At 41.9% G+C, this 22,044-nt stretch overlaps 2 protein-coding genes across 2 annotated transcripts; both read left to right on the top strand.

Moving 5' to 3' along the window:
- The first annotated feature begins 1,014 nt into the window (after positions 1-1,014).
- On the top strand, positions 1,015-3,336 carry LOC125189487. The gene has a single exon (XM_048086761.1). It carries the CDS (start codon positions 1,015-1,017, stop codon positions 3,334-3,336), a length of 2,322 nt encoding a protein of 773 aa, XP_047942718.1.
- Positions 3,337-8,837: 5,501 nt separating this feature from the next.
- LOC125189486 lies at positions 8,838-9,299 on the top strand. Its single transcript, XM_048086760.1, has one exon. It carries the CDS (start codon positions 8,838-8,840, stop codon positions 9,297-9,299), a length of 462 nt encoding a protein of 153 aa, XP_047942717.1.
- The last annotated feature ends 12,745 nt before the right edge of the window (positions 9,300-22,044 follow it).

Genomic DNA, 22,044 nt, shown 5'->3' with positions numbered 1-22,044 from the left:
TGATTGAGTGACACAATCTTGTATGATTTAATATAGCTTGCTTCATAACTGTGACAGAGTTCTAGCGAGTTAGATTCACTTAGTAGACGCTACAGTTAGCTTCCCTTAAAACGGCACTTTGTTAATTGAGAGTGAGGACTTTTCAAGGGTCTTAGGAGCTTTTTGGAGTTACGTGTTAGGATTGACAACCCTAATTTTGTAATCAACGTTTGTATCGCATGAGCATAAGCTAGGTGACTCGTCCTTTCAAAGTATAAACTGTGCTAGGGTATTGTAGTTGGAATTTGTATAACCATAACTGTGAACGCACATCCCTGGGATTCCCTTATCTCTATCGATTATCTCCGTGTTTTATTTGCATTTAGTTGTTATATGATTTTTATTGTTTTTAGTTTTCAAAAGTTTTTCAAAACCTATTTGTTTTTCCAGATAGTAATTGAGTCTTAGTAGAGGATAGACACTTTGTGTTTGCCTTCCCCGTGTTCGATATCCGGTACTGACCTTTGGCTATACTATATATACTCTGTATACTTGCAGGTTTATTTAGTGCTAATAAAAAGTGCATCAAGTTTTTGGCACCGTTGCCGGGGAAGACAATTCACTTTGGAGTGATATCTTCAAACGGATAATATTACTACTTTGGAATTTAATTGCTTTCAGTTTTTATTTTTAATTTCTAATTTGTTTTTATTTTTGATTCTTGCAGGTTTTGTATGCGAACGCGCTCTGGGAAGGACAACCTAGAACCGCTCGATTTAGAACTTGAAAGAACTCGTAGGAAAATAAGAAGTGAAAAAGGATCAGGAAAACAATGGGTGACCGAAACAGAACTCGAGAAGCTGCAAGAAATGGTGAAGATGTTAATGGACGAGAGAGATGCGGAAAGGGCAGCCCGCGAGGCTTTGGAGAAGAAGAATCAAGGAAATACAACCCGTGATGAACATGTTCAATCATGGGAATATGATTACTTTTCCCGAAGGACCTCGTATTGACGCTAACAATTTCGAGTTACGCATGCCCCTTATTCAAAGGGTCGAGCAAACTCCTTTTGCAGGTAGGGCTACAGAGGATGCCAATCGCCATCTCTCCAAATTTGTGGAGATCTCAAACACTCTCAAGTTAAACGGTGTCGATGACGATGCCATAAGGGTAAGACTCTTCCCCTTTTCATTAACTGATTCTGCTAAAGAGTGGTTTGAATGCATGCCCATAGAAAAGGTCTCCACATGGAAGGACATTGTAGCTGCCTTCCTCGACAAGTACTATCCGCCGGGCACAATCTTGAAGCTCAAAAGCGAGATCTTCCAGTTCATCCAAGGCCATGACGAGCCCCTCTACGAGGCGTTTGCTCGTTTCAAAGCTCTTCTCCGAAAGTGCCCTAACCATGGTTTCACCGTGGATCATCAGGTAGGAATCCTCTATAATGGATTTAACGAGAAGATTTGTGCTATGCTTGATTCAGGTGCAAACGGAGGATTCTTAAGGAAGTCAGGTGAAGAAGCCATGGCGGTAATAGAGGAATTCGCCACCAACAGCAGGGGGTGGTCGAAAGAAAGGCATAACATGAAGAGGATAGCTGCAATTGAAGAGGCAGAGGAAAATTCTTTTGCGAAGGAATTGGCCGAGCTCAGAGTTAGGGTGGACCAAATGGATACATCAAGGAAGGAGGATCCGATTCCACCGACCTCCATCATAGCGGTCTCTAAACCCGAAACTCCTGCCCCGATAGTGGAGGAAATCAACTACATGCAAGGAGGCGGTTCCAACAGAAATTACAACAACAATTATCGCCCTAATCAGGGGGGCGGTAATTTCAATAATTATAATGGAAACCGACCTCATCCTAATCTCTCTTATTCTAACAATAATTACTTGCAACCCCCCGCAGGATTTAATGTTAGCAAGGGAGGAGTAGTTGAGACAACCAAGAAGGAGGAAAAGTATGACCAAGGGATCACAAGGATCTTGGAAGTAATCACGCAAGATAGGAAGGTTAATGACACCAAGATCGGAGTGGTAGAAGCTAGAATAAACAACCTCGAGCAAGGAATGAACACGATCTCAACTGCCATAGCCAACATCAACACTCAAATGGAGCAAATCCAAAAGAAGTTGGATGAGGACAGGGCAAAGGCAGCCGCACGAGTGGATGACATCAACAAGAAGTGGGTGGCAAAGCAGAAAACTGGGGACTGCCCAGCCGCCGGCGGACCGCCGCAACCACTGCAGCGGGCCGCCGCTGAAGCACCGAATGGAGTCTGCCCAGCCGCCGGCGGACCGCCGCACACCCCGCGGCGGGCCGCCACAGACAAGGCAGAAGCACCCACTCAGCAAGGACTCGTGCGGCACAATGGGATTGTGCTACCTTTCCAACCAAAGAGGAAGTTTAAGCTCGAAGAGCAGTTCAAACATTTTTTGAACATGTTTTGTAAGGTTCATACTAACATTCCTCTAGTTGAATCGTTGCAGGAAATACCTAAATATGCGAAGCTACTAAGGGAGGCGGTGATGAGGAAGAGAAAGCCGACAAAAGCCGACCTTAAGCTACCACATCATTGCAGCGAGATCATCCAAAAGGAAAAGGCAGTGAAACAGAGAGATCCGGGCCAATTCATTATCCGATGCCGGATTGGAGAGGGAAAGGTTGACAAGGCCCTATGCGATCTAGGATCTTCCATCAATCTCATGCCACTGAAGTACTACGAAAAGCTCAACATTGGGCCACTCAAAACTTCAGACGTAACACTCAGGTTGGCCGATAACTCGTCCATAAAAACTGTAGGTATGATTGAGGATGTCTTAGTAAAAGTCGATGATTTTATTTTCCCCGCCGATTTTATTGTGCTTGACATGAAAGTAGACAAGAACGTCCCTCTAATCTTAGGGAGAGATTTTCTTGCTACTTGCAAAGCTTTGATTGATGTAGGTCGTGGCGAGATCACAATTAGCGATAACTATAGCCAATCCACCTATAAGATCGAGAGCGAGATGCTCAAGTTTGAGGAAGCAAAGCGGGCGAAGATGGAACGGCAGTGTAGGGCAATCATGGTCACGGATTTGACCAAACCCCAAGACCCCTTTGAAGTGGAGGATCCTACTACCTCCACTATCTACATTGTAAACGAGGTAAGACGTTCTCCCAAAAAGGACGATACTAATCCATCTACCTCTATCCCGCAGAAAAAGAAGCAAAAGAGGAAGAAAGCACCCAAGGAGGACCCCGAGATTTATGTTATCAAGACCAATAAGGGGAAGTACAAGTGGTGGAAGAAGCTAGGGACCAAGTTGCTCCCTATGCCCATTTTCAACACTCGGGTCGCTGATCCACCCAATTAGTGGGCCACTTCAAGTCGAGCTAACGACTAAAAACAAAAGCGCTTGTTGGGAGGCAACCCAATCTCTTTAATTTTGCTCTTTTCTTTATTTTCGTTCTTTTTATAAAAAAAATAAATAATTAACGCGTGGCGGTCGCCGCACTTAACACGGCGGTCGCCACACGTGTATTCACATGTGCAGGATAGGTCGGGCTTAGGGCAGGCTTAGGGCGGGCCGAAGGAACCGCTGAACGGGCCGCGGCGGCCCGCCAGGAATCGCTGTTTTAAACGCCCCGTGCGGCGGCCCGCCGCGCGCAGTCCAGAGACGGGAATGCAATTTTAAAAGGTAAGTTTTCCATTCTTTTTCCCATTCCTTCTCAAATTCCTTCCTTGCACACTACCCCCACCTTTATAAATCACCAATTTCACACACCCACACTATCATTCTCTCAATTCTCTCCAAGTTTAGAGTTCTTCTTCTCCAATTCTCAATCAACACAAGGTATGAATCCTAACTAAATTTCTGAGTTTTGTTTCACTTCTTTCATGGATTTGGGCATGTTTTGGATGAATTGTTCGGTGAAAACTCTTATTTTACGATGGGGGATGATTGTGTATACTTATTTGTGGATTTCCATGGTGATATTGTGTTTTGGTGATAGTTTGAAGCTTTGTGAATAGTGATTCCTTCTTGTTTATACTTGTTCATATGTTGCAATCATGTTCATAGCATTGTGAGGCTATTATTATTTCCATGAATTGCAATACTTGAGTATCCTATAGAGATTGTTGATATGTATTGATTTATTGTTGATACGTCTCTGCATGGGGGATGAATTCACGTTGGGGGATGGATTTGTGTTTCCTAGTTTGGATGTTTATGTTCTACATGTTTCCATGCTACCATCTAGGAAGTTTTGAACACCTAAGCTTGCACTTATATGTTGATTCTTTGGTATTGCTTATAAGAGTGCAAGTTTGGGGGAACCTTTGATTTCCCATTGTTGGTATACTTTTTAAGTATTGTACTTTTCTTTTGTAGGAAAATGGGATCAAAGGGAAAGCCCGAAAATGCGAAGAACTATGGCATTAGCCTTGCCTCAGACGAGCAAAAGGCTATGTGGAAGAAGTTGTCGGCGCGAGAGACGGCGCCCTCGAGGTACCCCCACGATTTCCCTCTCCAAACTTTGGGGATCGCGGAGGACTTTTGGGCGTTGTGTGACGTGGGTGACGGGAACGGCCTTCGATACATGTTCGAGAGGAAGTGGCCGTCTTTTAGGAAGTATACTCTTGAGTTCCTAAGCTCGTTGAAGGTCACCAAGGACCGCCGGCAAAACATCCCGCTTAGCATCGATTTCCGCTTAGGCAACCGATGGCACTCGCTCACCATGGAGGATCTTTGCGGAATCTTCCATTGCTTCGACCCCAACCCCGAGACCGATAATGATTATGACTTTGATGAGGTTTGGGGTGCGATGACGAATGAGCACGAGCACGCCGCGGGCTATGCCAAGTCTTCTTCAATCCGCAACCCGGTGTTGAGGTACCTCCACCGAGCTATGACCCAACTTATGTTTGCTAGGGTCGATGGGGGAAGTGTATCCCAAACGGAGTTGAATGTGATATGGTGTCTCCTCAACCTTGGAGGTTTCTTTTGTGGGATTGACGGAAGATGGCAGTGAGCGCTTTATCACCTATGAGGTGCTCTTCTCGGTGGGGCTATTGAAGACCGACTATTGGGGTCAAGGATTTTTCCTACAAGTGGCCGGGGATCACTTCCCCGTTCCCATCCCGCAGTTGACTAAGGTCGATGTTTGGGCTAACCAAGTCAATTGGAAGCTCAACACCTCGGCACACCAAAGAGCCATTGAGGCTAACCCCATCAACGGGGAGTTTAGGAAGAGGAATATACCGGCTCGCATCCCCATCTTTGAGGCCGATGATGACTCCGCCTTCGATGCTATCGATCACTACACCGAAGAAGGGGAGCACTCGCACGCCCAAGAGAGTCAAGTGCTGCCGCCACCGCCGCCCCAACGTCGCCAAGAAGAAGAAGAAGAGGAGGAAGTAGAGGGACATCGCCGCCGGACTAGAGCAAACCGCCGCCGCGGAAGGCCGAACCCCGATGAGGAGTTTCAAGCAAACACCTCCACCCAACTAGGAGATATCTACTCCTACATACAAAATGTGTCCAGCACTTGGGACACCCGTTGGGCGGAACAACAAAGGGAGAACGCCTACAACCGCCAAGGATGGACGGCTCTGTTGGTTTCTGGATTACAAGAGATAAAAAGTCGGGCGTAATACAACCCAAAAGGAATACAAGAGAAATAACTGAAACTGAATTACAAGGAGATCGAAACTATAAATCGTAGGAAAAAAAGGAAATAGCCGAGTCGAGGAGGCCTCTTTCCACAAGACGAGATACACCCTGGTAGTGCTCTTCGGATTGGTATTTCGTCCCCAAAGATAAAACGGCAAGGCTTGAAGACGTGCATCGCCGTCGTGAGATTGAAGAGCTCCAACGGATGGCCACCGAGGCTCGACAAAAGCGCCAAACAATGAGTGGCGACATCGCCTATTTTATTGGTGCATTCGACGACCTCTACGCCCGTTTCCCTCCTCCTCCTCAAGATTGAAGAAGTCAAGCTCAATGACTTTAAATGAGCATTTGTACCATGTTTTTGGATATTTTAAGAAAGTTTCTTTTTATGTTTTTGATAATTTTTGTTTTAATTTTAAGTATTTTTGGTTTTAGTTTAATTTTTGTGCGTTGAAAATTTTTCGCAGGTTCTGACCTCTTCGTGGCGACCGCCGCATCTGCTGCGGCGGTCCGCCACCTGCTCGCTGGAACAATCTGTTGTTGCGTGGCGACCGGCGGCCATGCCGCGGCGGGCTGCCACTCACTCACGTCCCTACCAACTCTACAAACTTATTTTACACTTTGTTGTAAATACGTTTGGGGGGATGAAGTGGTGGACCGTGAGTTTAGGTTTTAGTTTTAAAGTTTTTGCTTTTGTTTTTCAAAACCCCGTAGGAGAATTTTGTGTTCTAAAAATGTTTTCTTGAATCCATGTCGTGAACTTAACATGAAGAACTTGTTCTCCTTGAATCATGCTCTATACCTCGTGAGAATTTGAGCCTAAATTTCATTCTTGTGTGATTTATATGCATTAATGTATTTGTTTCTAGAACTTGCTTCCAGTTTTGCCTAAGTTTACATAGTGTTTAAGTTGATTTAGGAGGATGATTGACCATCTTTTCTAGCCTACTTTTATCCAAAAATTTTCGACCATCTCAAAAAAAAATTAAATATTTTTTCCCTTTGGAGCCAATTTTGAGCCTTTAAGCCTTTTCTTTGGAAGCCAACATAATGAGGACAATTCCTTGGGTTAGTTAGATTTTACTATCTTATTTTTTAAATGAATTGGAGAGATAAGGTGAAAGTATAAAAGTAGTGTGCTTAATGTAAAGAAAGTACAAGTTTTGAAATTGAGAAAAATTCCAAATACGTGGTTGATTTTAGAAAAGAAAAGAAAGGATGTGTAAGAAAGAAAAAAGAAAAAAAAAGAAAAGAAGAAAAAGTGTGAAAGGTTGTGAAAAGAAGAAAAGAAAATAATCAAAGGATTGGAAAATGAGTTGAAGGAGAAAAAATAGATAAAGTATTAAAAGTGTCTTGGGTTTAGAAAAGTGGAGTTATCTTTACTCTACTTGGGATATTTTTATTTTTAGTCACTTTTTAGCCAAATATTCTTCACCTACCAAAGAGTCTACATTACAACCAAAGATAAAGACCTTTCGGACTTTTGATGCTTAATCACATCTAGTAGAGGAGGGATTAGACTTTGAGCAAGCCTATGGTAAACATTGCATGATGCATGATTTGAGTGCTTATATACATATTACCTTCATACACTTCGAGAGTGATAGAACACTTCCCATCTTTGGAAGTTTACCACATGTGAGGGCTTGAATTCAAGGTGTTTCACAAGTTAGTAATGAAAGTGCACTAATAAGCCTTGCTTGATTTGATTGCGTTAATACATGTTTAATCTGTTCTTTCATCTTTTGAGGCAATTATGACGTCTAGTCCTTGTGCAATCCGTGCGCCTATTTTTGTGTCTTTATTGTTTTGTTCGAGGACAAACAAAAATGTAAGTTTGGGGGAGTTGATATGCTCGGATTTTGCACTATTTAAGGCCATTATTTGGTCCGGTTTTTATGTCAAAGTCACTCTACACGTCCACTATTTGCATATTTTGTCTATTTTGGTATTTTGATGTGTTTTGTGAGAAACGTGCATAATTGAGCCGAAAAAGGGAGCCAAAACGCAAAGTCTGGAAATCTGGAGTCAGACGGCGACCGGCGACCGCGGATGTTTGCGGCGACCGCCGGCGCCCGGCGGGCAGATCAATGCAGCGGTCCACCTCGGAAAAATACGCTTGGCAGAGAAGTCTCGTCCGGCGACCGCCAGAAGTCGTGCGGCGGTCCGCCGCCGAGGGAACAGACTCTCTGGAGTCCAACGCGGAGACCGCCGGCCAAGGTGCGGCGGACCGCCGGAGAAAGGCGACGAATCCGAGAAGTCCTAGATTTGCGTCCTGATTTACCATATTTTGGAAATCTTTTCCTTCTACAACAAAGATTGACTTTCCTCTATAAATAAGACCTCAAGCTTCATCAAATGAGAAAGCTTCTACTTGCAAAATAATTCACAAAGATCAAGAGCTAGAGTACTTCACTTGTACAAGGAGTTGGAGAAGGATTTCAAGAACATCAAGAACGACAAGGATTCAACCAACGAGTTTTATTTGCTTTAGTTTTATGTTCAAATTGTCTTCCCTTCAATCTGTGTGTTAGTAACGACTTTGGTTATACAAATTCCTTTTTCTATTTAATATCCGTTTTGTTTTTACTTTGTTTCTCCCCTTAGTAGTTCTGATGCTGCATGATTGAGTGACACAAGCTTGCTTCATAACTGTGACAGAGTTCTAGCGAGTTAGATTCACTTAGTAGACGCTACAGTTAACTTCCCTTAAAACGACACTTGTTAATTGAGAGTGAGGACTTTTCAAGGGTCTTAGGAGCTTTTTGGAGTTACGTGTTAGGATTGAAAACCCTAATTTTGTAATCAACGTTTGTATCGCATGAGCATAAGCTAGGTGACTCGTCCTTTCAAAGTATAAAGTGTGCTAGGGTATTGTAGTTGGAATTTGTATAACCATAACTGTAAACGCACATCCCTGGGATTCCCTTATCTCTTTCGCTTATCTCCGCGTTTTATTTGCATTTAGTTGTTATATGTTTTTTTATTGTTTTTAGTTTTTATAAGTTTTTCAAAACCTATTTGCTTTTCCAGATAGTAATTGAGTCTTAGTAGAGGATAGACACTTTGTGTTTGCCTTCCCCGTGTTCGATATCCGGTACTGACCTTTGGCTATACTATATATACTCTGTATACTTGTAGGTTTATTTAGTGCTAATAAAAAGTGCATCAATAGGACGGCCTACAAGACTCCCATCGGTATGTCACCTTATCAATTGGTGTTTGGGAAGTCATGCCACCTCCCGGTTGAGATGGAGCACTCATCGTATTGGGCGGTGAGGCAATTGAACATGGACTTCACTAAGGCCGACAAGGAGAGGATACTTCACCTTAACTTGCTTGATGAGTTTAGGAATGAAGCATACGCTAATTCCTCCATCTACAAGGCGAGGATGAAAGCTCACCACGACAAGATGATCGAGAGGCGTGAGTTCTACCTGAGAGACGCCGTTTTGCTTTTCAACCACAAGTTGAGGTTCTTCCCGGGCAATCTGAAATCTAAGTGGTCCGGCCCCTTCACTATTAAGGAAGTTATGAGCAATGGCACGATAGAGCTCTTTGGACCCGATGGAAGCACATTCAAGGCCAATGGTCAAAACTTGAAGAAATTTTATACTAGGGAGCAACATGACGAAGTCTTTGTTGTTGGCTTGATCGAGTAGGTGGAGCTAGAAGTGCGTCGAGCATACGACGGTAAAAAGTTGCGCTATAGGGGAGGCAAGCCCTAGTATGTACATTTGTTGCTTTTGTGTGCTTGTGTGTTTTGGTTTTTATTTTGGTGTGTTTGAGCACGGGCGGGCGTTTTTCGCCTTCAAATCGCCCGGTCACAGTGAGAACGCCCGGCTTTGGAGCAAAACGCCCGGTCTCCTCGCCCGGGCGGGCATTCCTCTCGTGTATAAAGGGCGACGCAGGTATGGTTTTTCTAACCCTAATTTCTCGCCTCTCTCTCGTTTTTCTCCCTCAAACACTCTCCACTCTCAAATTTCTTCCATAAACATCACTCTAGCACACACCCCATCCATTCTATCCTCCCAATTTAAGTTGTGAACCAAGCAATTGGTGGATTTGCTCAAGAACAAGGTAAATTTTGGAAATTTTGAAATTTTGACTTCTTAAGCTACAAAGGTACGAATTTTCCTCTTCTTCTCTTGATTTTACTTGGTATTTGGATGGACATTGATGGTTTGTTGCTTGGCCTAGCTTAATTTTCGAATTTGTGAGGAATTTAGTGTTAAATTGCTAGTTCCAAGAGGATTTGGTGTGAATGGTTGCTTTGAGCTTGAAATTGGTTGATTTATCTCATGGGCTTGTGGTATTATGTCTTGAATTCTAGCATGTTTTGTGTTGTGATGATTTTTGGTGGTGAATTGCTAGTGTGAATATCAATTTTGGTGAATGGTTGTGTCTTGAGCATGAACTTGGTTGTTTCCCATGGATTAAATGATAAAGGGATTGAGTCTATCTCCCAATTATGATTTCTTGTGGAATTGTTGAGTATGTTGTATAATGGGGGGTGCATGCTTGTTTTGATCGTGATTTTGTGATTTTAGGACTTGAGTTTATCGTCCTAATTGCTCGTTTGTCTGCACACTTTACATGATTTGCTTGGTGAAACATATAGGAATCGAGTCTATCTTCCTAATGTAGTGAAATATGTGCAAGACTTTGGTTTGAATAAAGTTTGGGGGAGTTGGGTAGCTTGTGGATATATATGTGGTTTATCGTAGAACGGATCTAATACTTCCAATTTCTGGGTACCACTTGCTTATCATCATGGTTCCCAGTCCCGCCGGTGTCAACCTCACTTCCGACCAGAAAAAGACGTGGAAAGCCCTCGCCAAGCTGTCTTACCAAGTAGCTAGGCTCCCATGCCTCTTCACACTCCGTCAGCTCGGGATCGAGCAATCCTTCTTGGAGTTGTGTGAGGTCGAACAACTTTCGGGCTTGTTCCTTGCACAAGGTCATCCATCATACCATCGTCTCACCCTGGAGTTCCTTTCGACGCTAACGGTGAACAAGACTCGGCACGCAATCGAGTCCATCACTTTTCAGCTGCAGAATACCGTACACAATATGCCGTTAGCACAGTTTAATGAGATAATTGGAATCACGGGGATAGTGTCCAAGATGCCCTATGAGTTCAGCCACAGTACAGACAGGTTCTGGCAGGAGATCACGGGCGAAAGGAAGTTTTCTGCCAACGCGGAAAAAAGCTCTTCCATCCGGAACCCCGTCTTACGCATCCTCCAGAAGGCATGCGTCTGCTTTCCCTTCGCCCGAGTGGAGCATGGGAGCATCACTAGAGACGAGCTGTTTCTGTTGTGGCAGATTTTGTATAGACAACCAGCTCTGAACCTGGGCCACTTTATGATTAAACATCTAGAACGGGCCACGAAGAAGAAGAACAGGACGTTGTGTGTTGGTGCGGTGGTAGCCGCCATTGCCCTCCATCTCGAGGTGCCACTGAATGGCATGATAGCAGACGTTGGTGAATCGCCGAGCCCGGTGTTGGACATCACGTTCTTAGAGAGAACGGTTGTGATCGCCTCTGACAAACATGGACAAGTCTACTTAAAGCAAAAGGCCGGCGATCACTTCCCACTCTCCAACTCCGACACCACTCGTGTCCACGGGCCGGAGCAAAGGGAGAACTGGTTAATGAATAGTCCAGCCCACCACCAAATCACATCAAGTAACCCACCCGGATATGTGACGCCAAAAGCTTGACTCGATTTATTTTAAACACGAGAATTACCCGCAAGTGTACGGGGCTAGTGTAGCAATAAACAAGTACGAGTATCGTATACACGGAGACAAAGTGTGCAACTCAAGTACCACAAATCCATTTTGATTACTATCTAGAGAATCCGAAAATGTTGATTTTGATTTTGAAAAAAAATTAAACATAAACAAGATAAAAGCACGCAACGAAAGATGATTTTCAAATAAGAGAACAAGGTAGAGCCTTGGATCCAACTACAACGAACATAATGCGAATAATTCAACAACTTCGATTACCCAATGGAAGTCTCTAGGATTACTAGGAAAGCCGCTAGTCTAGACTAAGCCCTCTCTCGAGTACACTTAACCAGTTGATTAATCATTAATATCGAAGTCTCCTTCTAATACTTCACAATTAACTCCTTAAAACAAAAGGCTCAAGCCCTCACTCTAGAATTCCTTCTCTCGAATGCAAATTATCTAGGTGTTGTTCATTCTTTTATCAATCCTAATTAGGTATCTCTCGATTACTCAAAACTTGGTCAACAAACTCAATTGGTAGCTAAGCATTTGAATTGAAAAAGCACAAGAATGAAACAAAGAAATCACAAGAGAAAAGGTAATCAAAAGTCCTTGAATTAATCAAAAGCATTCATTGTAGTCTTCACCAAAACTCTACAATAGATTTAGCTACTCATATTCAACACAAATTCATAAGAGAAATCCATCGAAAGTGAATTGAACATAGGAAAACTAATAAATATACTCCCAAAGGTGAATTGAATGGGCAAATCGTCTTCGTCTTCAAACTTGTTGATGAATCGGACTCTTTGTCGCTTCAATCTGCTCTCAAATGTGGAAACTGCTTCTGAGGCATGTGGAAAGTATGCCGGAGTTGAACCCTAGGTCCTATTTATACCCGAAGCGAAAAATGAAGAAAATCAGCATTACGAGTAAATCGCCCGGCCGGGCGATTTTTAAGTAACAAAACGCCCGACCGGGCGTTCTTCTTAAACGGCGGCATTGCACAAACGCCCGACCCGGGCGATTTCTGAATGAAAAACGCCCGGGGACAGTGCATATGCCCGGCCTGAGAGGCAAAATGCTCGGCCTTCTTCAATGGAATGCCCGGTCTCATGTACTGAAACGCCCGACCCCCCTGTTTTGGTGCCATTTTCGTCCGTTTCCACCTGTTTTGACTACAAAAACTCGACAAACTTATCAAAACACTAAAGTATGGGATCATAGATGAAAACTCAACTAATGTGACACAAAACACTCAATTAAGCACTTTCAAACAAACTAAACACTTGCTAAACTACGAGTTTATCAACTCCCCCAAACTTAAACACTTGTTTGTCCTCGAACAAGAAGAAAACAAAGAAAAATAAACTCTTGCAAGTGTGTTGGATTTTCATCATTGCCTCAGTAAAAGAAAACAAGTCATCATGCATCATTAACTTCGCAAACAAGTAGAACCATATCGAACATTGCTTCAAGCTACTAGCACGTATTCCACCTTGTCAATTACCCTCACCGGATGTATATAGTGTAATTTTTTTTCAATATGCTCTCACGCTCAAAGTGTATGGGTAAAGTATGTAACTCTCAAGTCAATCAAAAATGTATAGTTTACCATAGGCTTGCTCGAAGTTTAGACTCTCCTCTGCTATGTTGTGACTATAGATCTAAGATCCGAAAGGTCTTTTCTTAAGGTTGTAATGTAAGGCTTTTTGGTTAGGTGAGGAACATTTGGCCAAAGTGACTTATAACCCCAAAAATGAAACTACGACTACTCTGCCCATGTGTATTACAACTCTCAGTAGACTAGGCTTTGCCAAAACTCTTCTCAACTTCCCAATCCTCATATTTTTTTTTCTTTAGCAACTCTTATTCAATCGAACCCATACTTTTTCCTTTTCTTTCTTTCTTTCTTTATTTATTTCTTTCTTTTTTTTAATTTTTACATGCTTTGCATGTCTTTTATTTCATTTTTTTTCTTTTTTTTTCAATCCTTTCTTGCTACGACAATATCCTTTTCCAAAAATATCTTTTCCTATGACCCAACAAAGATTCAACCCATATTTTTGGCTATCAAAGAAAAAGGCTTAAGCTCAAAATAGGCTAGCAAAGGATTATGATTCGCAATTTGATTCAAGATTAAGAAAAAGTTCCAAAGGATGGCCTAACGTCCTCTCCGATCACTATAACCACTTTGCAGATTCAAACAAACCGCGAGCAAGTTCTAGAAACATAACATAGTTGATGAAAAATCACATATTTTTTAGAAATGGAGGTGGTCTCAATCCTCACAAGGTAATTTTTGGTAATAGACAAGGCAACGAGTAATTCACTTTAGGAAAATCACAAATAGGAAACACAGGTCACTTAGCTAAATCAACAAGTTTTCGCAAATATATTAACCATAATCATCACAGGCAACTTATCCAACAAACATGCTTAGTTCATCTTGCCAACTCACCCATTTCTCATTTCAATTTCATCCAAGGAAAGACTCGACCGATAAAAACACACAAAAGAGAGACACCAAAAGATAAAAATCAAATAAAAGAAAAGAAACTATCCTACTATCACCATATAAGATGTCATCATATTAAATTAGGGTACATGCCGGAATCACTCAAATCACCTTAAATTACATCACGAGGAAACACAAATTAGAGAGAGGGGAAGGAGAAAAAGGCCTAATTTCACTAGAAACCCCCCCAAACTTATTCCAAGCCAAGGCAAGGATAAGCTTGAAAGAAAGTGGAATTGGGGCGGACCTCTACTGATTCGACGGGTGATGAGGTGGTCGTCAGGCGGTCATGAAATCCTGCTGCAAAAAGTATGTGAAGAGTTGTGATGACGACCAAAGACTGTCAAGAGTATGTGAAGAATTGGATGAATGTCAGAGAATGGGGGGCATTTCTAAGAAGAAGGAGATGCCAATGACGACAATTGTGGAAGTTGAGCTCTTTGATGTGTGGGGCATCGACTTCATGGGGCCCTTCCCTCCATCTAATGGGTTCCAATACATCCTCTTAGCCGTGGACTATGTATCAAGGTGGGTGGAGGCCATTCCTACCTCAACCAATTATTCGAAGGTGGTGACGAAGTTTGTTCAAAAGAACATTTCTACGCGATTTGACGCACCACGAGCTATTATTAGTGATGGAGGTTCCCACTTTCGCAATAGGTGGCTAGAGGCGGTGTTAGCAAGATATGGAATAAAGCATCGGGTGACAACTCGGATCACCCTCAAGCTAATGGCCAAACCGATTTGGCCAATAGAGAGATCAAGCAAGTTCTTCAAAAGAGTGTCAAGGAAAATCGCAAGGATTGGGCGCTCAAGCTTGATTATGCTTTATGGGCGTATAGGATGGCCTACAAGACTCCCATCGGTATGTCACCTTATCAATTGGTGTTTGGGAAGTCGTGCCACCTCCCGGTTGAGATGGATCAGTCATCGTATTGGGCGGTGAGGCAATTGAACATGGGGGTACGACTGTAGTAAAGGGAGAGAACGATGAGTTGATAGCCACTAGGACGGTCACTGGGTGGAGAGTGTGTATTGACTACCGTGCCTTAAACGCAGCAACTAGGAAAGACCATTTCCCACTACCCTTTATTGACCAAATGTTAGATAGGTTGGTTGGGCATGAGTTCTACTGTTTCTTAGATGAGTACTCGGGGTATAACCAAATCCATATAGCACCCGAAGACCAACATAAGTCAGCTTTTATCTGCCATTCCATCACTTTTCATTATTTAGTTATGCTATATATATAATGGATATGTAAAATTCCATGCACACATAATATATTTTTATTTACTTTTAAATCTCTTTAAAAATTAAAACTATAATATGTTGAAACCATCGTACCACTAAATATAATTTTATGGTACCCACTAAATATATTTGGAACATAAATAAAAATACCATATGCTAATATGCAAAATGATGCATGTTTCGGGTTAGGGATGTCACATTCAGTTTGTAATTTTTTTGAAATTTTTGAAAACCATCCACTTAAATCAGTATCTCTGAAGACTAAGTGGGGCTGAATTTAAAATTCTGAAATAGTTAAAGAAAAGCAATAATGGTGGTAATGGTTTGAGGAGGAAGAAAATAATTAAATATTAAATAATATAATAATGATATACTTAAAAGATATGGACTTGATTCTAGCCTCTTTTAAGAGCATTCGTAATAGCGGACTAAAGCACGGACTAGCGGTTAGGGTGTGGGGATGTCCACTATTGGAGATGGCAAACAGGCGATGGACGAACGAGATGGACGAGCGGTTGGGGGTCGGTGGGGGCGGTTAGCCGATCGCTCGCCCGCTATTATGGTGACGCGATCGGCTAACGCATTTTTAAAATTATTTTTTTAAAAAACTCTATATACGTTTCGTTGCACTTCATTTCATTCGCACCACTTGTGTTATTGAGTTTCTCTTCATTCTCTCTTCATTTCTCATTTAATCTGTAGATTAAAAAATGGCTAGTGGTGGGATGGTGACGACTCGCGCTGAGTTAAAGAAGAGTTGCGGGCATATACGTCCGCGGAGATAAATCGGTTGGTGCAAGAGCACTTGCGGCGATTTAACAAAGAGTTGTGGGCCTATACATCCGCGGAGATAAATCGGTTGGTGTAAGAGCACTTGCGGCGATTTAACGAAGAGTCGTGGGCCTATACGTCCGCAGAGATAAATCGGTTAGTGAAGAGCACTTGCGCCAGCAGCAGCCGGCGGTACAAGTATTTCCGGTTCAGGGAGGATGCGAGTGGTATACCCTGTCACTCGCCTATACAGAAGTGCACTACCGCAATCAGACAGTTGGCCTACGGAGGTGCGACCAACATGTTCAACTTGTACCTTCACATAGGCGAAGCGGCTGCCCGCAAGTGTCTGCAGTATTTTTGTTGGGACATCATTCACATATTCGGGGAGAGGTTTCTTCGAAAGCCTACCCCGGAAGACTGCCAAGGTCTGATGGATATGCACGGGAGGGTGCACGGGTTTCCCGGAATATTGGACAACATAGATTGTATGCATTGGGATTGGAAAAACTGCCCCATCGCCTGGAAAGGGATGTACACGACCGGCTTCAAAGGCAAGAATCCCACTATGATCTTCGAAGCCGTAGCTGACTTCCGGCTATGGATTTGGCATGCATATTTTGGGGTAGCCGGGTCGAACAACGACGTCAACGTCCTCCAGTCGTCGCCCCTATTCAACGAGCAGCGCATGGTGTTGGTCCAGCCATCAGTTTCGTCGCCAACGACAACCAGCACAATATGAGCTACTATTTGGTAGATGAGATATACCCTAGGTGGCCCATCTTTGTGAAGACGATCAGATGCCCAACATATCCAAAGAAGATCTACTTTGCGCAACGACAAGAGGCAGCACGCAAGGATGTGGAGCGGGCATTTGGTGTGCTCCAGGCTCGATGGGCGGCGGTGAAGGGTCCAACATGGTTGTGGTATGACGACTGCATTGCTGATGTCATGTATGCGTGTATTATCATGCACAACATGATTGTCGAAAATGAAGATCCAGAACTAACTGATTGGGCCAATGAAGATGCTGCCGGTCTAAGCATGGCGCGGCCACCGCCAATGTACGAATGGGTATATCTCGAGGGGACGCCGAAAGGGTCCAAGCATTTGCCGATCTTCAACAACAAGAAGCTCATATTCGACTCCAACAAGATATAATTGAAGAGTTATGGGCGCGGAGGAGTACACATTGATATCTATAATGTAATTTGTTTTAATCATTGTTTTTTTTTTCGTTGAATTTTACTATGTTAATTTTTTTATTTAATGAAATTATGCACTTTCTCTGTTCCTATTCGTGACAAATTTTTAATTTTGTACTTGTGAATTTGTTTTATTGGCTAGGGCGTCGGCTTGTCCTAGTGCTAGGGTATTATTGTGTTGTGGTTAGTTTTAATGATGTGGCAGACTGTGGTTAGTCCTAGTGATGTGGCAGGAGGTGTTTGTGGTTAGTTCTAGTGCTGGTCTATTGGTTAGTCCGTCTTATTGTGGATGCTCTAACGTGCATATACTGTTTGGTTAGATTAAAATATTCAGAATTTCCTATAGAGTTCTTGTGTAGGAGAATTAGCTTTTATATATTACTCCCTCTGTCCTATAGTAGATGTCACACTTGGGGATTGACATGAGATTTTAGGTGGTATTGTTTTGTATGTTAGGTGAAGAGAGAAAATAGTACATTTATATTAATGTGAGAGATAGCTTTTTTCAAAAAAGAAATATGACATTTTTTTTGGGACAAACTTAAAAGGAAAGTATGACATCTACTATGGGAGGGAGAGAGTATAAAATTGATTTAGTAGAACTATAAATTGTTCTATTATTTTAAAATTTTCTTGGATTAGAACTATGCAAATACTCAATAATTGATTATTCAGCTTATTCATGGCTGACTTTGCTAGGTAATTTTAATTATTTTTTTGTTTATTTTTTAATTTAATTATACATAAGTTTGTATGTCTAAAATTATTCATATTTACTTTACTAAGTGAAATTAATAATAAGAAAGTTTAATTTATAGGATATTTTTATTCATCGAAAATTATTGATTTGAGTTTGAGTCGTTTAGATAGAAAGTTTTTCAGATGATTGATACCTAACAAATTCAGAGCGTTTAGTTGTTGTGATTTAATAGAGAGAATAATTTTTTAGTCCGCGGACTTTACCAAACTATTAATTTTGGTCCGTAGATTTTAAAAATATCTTTTGAGGTCCGTCAACTCTGACTTACTATCATATTATCCACTTTTTCACTATTTTAAATTTTTTGAGGACAAAAATATGCTAAAGGGTCAAGGCCATAAAGGACAGAGTGGGTATCGTTAACAGTATAGCCCTTACTAACCAAATTTTCTGCGTCTGCCCTTGCCCTCTCCCATACTTATCTTCTCTCTTACTTTGATATATTTTCATCTCTCTTACTTTATTCTCTTCACTTCACATACTAAATATCTACTACTCCTTCTGTCCCAAGATATTAGACTCATATACCACTTTGGGGTATCCCAACATATTTGAGTCATTTTTATTTATGGTAAAAATTTACTTTATCACCACCTCCACTTACACCACTAAATAACACCTCCTAAATTCTTGTGCCAAAAGAAATGAGTCTAATATCTTGGGACGGAGGGAGTACTATTTTTTAATTCACATGCCGAAAAGAAATGCTTTTATTAACATGGAACTGAGGGAATAATTGATCATATAAAATTAGTTTGAGGGTTATATATAAAGTGTTTTTATAAGACTTATACGTATGACATGACAATCTGAGTAGCCATGTTAATATTTCGGTGACGAAAAATCGATGCGGCTACAAGTAATACTCCCTCATATTTAAAGGTTTACACCACTATACAATGTACAATAAAAGTTGTAAGAAATTTGAAATTTAAAATTTAAAAGGTAAACTATCAACAAAAAGTAGTACTCCATCGATCTTTTACACTAATACAACCAAATTAAGAAATAAATAGGTAGAGATATATGATGTAGTAAGAGCTATATATAGTTGTATGGGTCTCAATATCCAATACATTAACCAAGAAATGCTTCCAAAAAAAAAAGAACTCTAACACATGCATGATACATCCATTGTTAGACACTTTATAAAGCAAAATTCTAGAGAAGAAAAAGGGCTAATTAAAGATATAGTGTTAAAACCAAGTGAGATGTAGCCGGAAGTCAATGAGAAGAAGTAGTGCCCGGCGGCGGCGGACAGCTTTGGCGGCACAAGGGACAGGAATAGATGAGGGTGAGCCACCGCAAAATGCAGTCTTGATGGAAAACATGGCCGCATGGGATCCGCTTCGCTACCCCGCCAAAGCGGAGCCCCTCCGAGCAAACTGCACAGGAGCTGTCGCCGCCTCCACCTTCCACCGTTGGCACTTGCTCAAGCAACCGCCAGGCCTTGGATTCATCACTTTCCTCCTCTCGTTCTTCGCGGCTATCGGTTGCATCAACGGCCATCGTCAACGCAGCGTCTAGGTCGAACATCGAGATTTGGGTCTATCTACTTTTTCTAATGAAATGAAATCAATAGGGCAAAAGATATGTAGCAAAATTTATCAGCTGTGTTTAGTGGCCTAATTTGTGTGTATTATATAGCCAGCAAGCAAGTCAACTTAAAAAAGCACTTATTTGTTTCATGGCACAAGTGTACAACCCCAAGTGGGCGCAAAACAAAATTAATTGATTGTGAATTGGAAACCCATAGTTTTATGTGTGTGTTTTAAAGGTGTTGCATTTAATTTATTGCTTGCTTTTTTCTCAATCCCTATCCATTTTACTTCTAATGATCTTTTTCCGTCAACTTTGACTTTTATCTGGTTTAGTACTATTTATTACGATAAATGCTACACACGTCTCCTAAGACATTTAAGTGGTGGACTTATATTCTTTAATTACAAATTGAAAATTGTGTTTGCTTTTGCTTTCTTTTACCAACTAACACAAGATATAGTCTTTGTTTTCAATACCACAATTGGTGGGTGAAGTGTGAAACATTACTTTTGATAGATAATTATTACTCCTATGTTACAAATATATTATCATCGTGAAAAGCAGCAAACATATATACGCATCAATATATTTTGCCTAATATACGATAATCATAAAAAAATAATAAAAAAGAAACATGTAAAATCAAGTAGTAGAAAGAAGTCCGCAGGGACAACACTAACATAGGTCACATAAAATCCGATAATCATATACTGTATAAAAAATGGAAAACTGTAAAAATCGTGTAGAAAGCAGGCAAGGCAATGGCTAGAAATCATGCCTCACCCACAGTAAAGTCGGGCGGATGACGGAATTGTGGCACAGATCAACGCCACTCACTTTGTCAAATTAGACGCGACTTTGTAATCCTAAAAAATAAAAATAGAAGCGACTTTTCACAGACAATTTGCACATTTGCAACGTAACATTCACTCGCTTTCTTAAAATGTTCATCACCACTTGAATTTATTATTCAAAAGGTTCCACCTGCATCAATCAATCACCTTCGTCTACCTATTCCACATTATACTAATTTAAATACTCGCTCCGACCAAATAGATTGAATTTGTTTTTTCATCTATCTCATAGAAATAGTCCATATCCATTTGGAAATTTATGGGTCTCACCATCCACTACAATATTTCCACAACTTTTTCTCATCATCTCTTACTTTATCAATTACGCATTAAAACTCGTGTCATCCCTAGTTACCATATTTATATGGGACGGATGGAGTATTGTTTTGGGCCAACATGCAATAGCAATAAACAACCATCGGTATTAGATCTATATATGATATGATGCTAATTAAATATTCCCTCTGTCCTGAAAAAGATGTCACACTTTTCTTTTTAGTTTGTTTCCTAAAAAATGGTGTATAACATTTTTTTTGGAAAAAAGTTTCTCATATCAATATATACATAACAAACGGAACAACGTTTTTTAAAAATCATGTGCCATTAGCCAAGTGTGGCATCTTATATAAGTCTAAGGGTGTCCACTATACATAGCCGGGCCAAGCCACAAAGTGTGGTCAGGCCACAAAATCGTGGTCGGGCCACCAATGCCCATGTTTCCCACTATAGTGGACATGGCCAAGCCACCAAAAATTTTATTTTATCCATTTTGTCTATATTTTAATTCTACTACAATTAAAATTGTTAGACTACAATAATTAAATAAAATGCATAATTTAATGAAAACTAACTCGAAAACCAAATCTTCGTTGTATTATAGAACGGGGTAAAATTATACAACGAAAATTGTTTAGGAACACGCAAACAAAAACATAAAAAAACACCGCCATCGCCGACTACTCGGTCTCATCATCAGAATCCGCCACTTCATCTTCACCCGTTGCATCGTCACCGCCAACGTCATCATCGTCACCACCACCGCCACCGCTCTGAGGTCCCGTCGCCGCCGCCGCCGTGTCCTCCCACCCCAACAACGACCTCAGCCTCACTATGAGGTCGTAGTACATCACCTTGGTAGTCGGGTCGGTCGACTTCTCATACAAGGCCAGAGTGTCCTTGAGTTCCTTTATCATCTGCACGGCTAGGGTGTTTTGCAACGCCGCTCGGGCCGATCCGGGAGGGGGTGCAGACGGGCCCGCAGCAGAGTGTTGTGAGGCAGCGGCGGAGGCGGATCTAGCGGCTCGGATGGCGGACTGTTGACCCAGGGGCCGTGGACGCCGGGATAGTGACGGGGGGGCTCCTCCATGACCTCGTCGTTGAGGTCGAAGGTCCTTGAACCGCCGCTACTACTGCTGTAGTTGCCGCCCCTGCCCCGTCTTGTACGGCTATGCCCGGAATCAGACGCGTTCTCGCAGATGGCTCGGAATTTTGGGGAGTCCCGCAGAACGAGGAATTCTGCCCAGTAGGTAAACTTCTTGCCTACTTGCACATTGAACAACTGCAGCGACAGGGATTTGACGTCGGCTTCGCTGCGGCCACTCTCAGCAGTGCGTAGTTGGTTCTCGTATATACCAATGAACTTCCGAAGAGCTGTAGTGATCCTACCGAACTTCTTCCGAATCTGATCGGGTGTACGGTCGACGCTCCCCGACGGTTTGAATTCATTGTACACCACCAAGACTTTCCGCCAGTAAGCATAAG

This window comes from Salvia hispanica, chromosome 5, assembly GCF_023119035.1.
Source record: "Salvia hispanica cultivar TCC Black 2014 chromosome 5, UniMelb_Shisp_WGS_1.0, whole genome shotgun sequence".
In the NCBI taxonomy this organism is placed as follows: domain Eukaryota; kingdom Viridiplantae; phylum Streptophyta; class Magnoliopsida; order Lamiales; family Lamiaceae; genus Salvia; species Salvia hispanica.
This window is presented reverse-complemented; position numbering and strand designations above follow the sequence as displayed.

What these genes read in the sequence shown, in the direction of transcription:
- LOC125189487 (XM_048086761.1), top strand. Translation starts at nt 1,015, where the DNA reads ATGCCCCTTATTCAAAGGGTCGAGCAAACTCCTTTTGCAGGTAGGGCT.
- LOC125189486 (XM_048086760.1), top strand. Translation starts at nt 8,838, where the DNA reads ATGTCACCTTATCAATTGGTGTTTGGGAAGTCATGCCACCTCCCGGTT.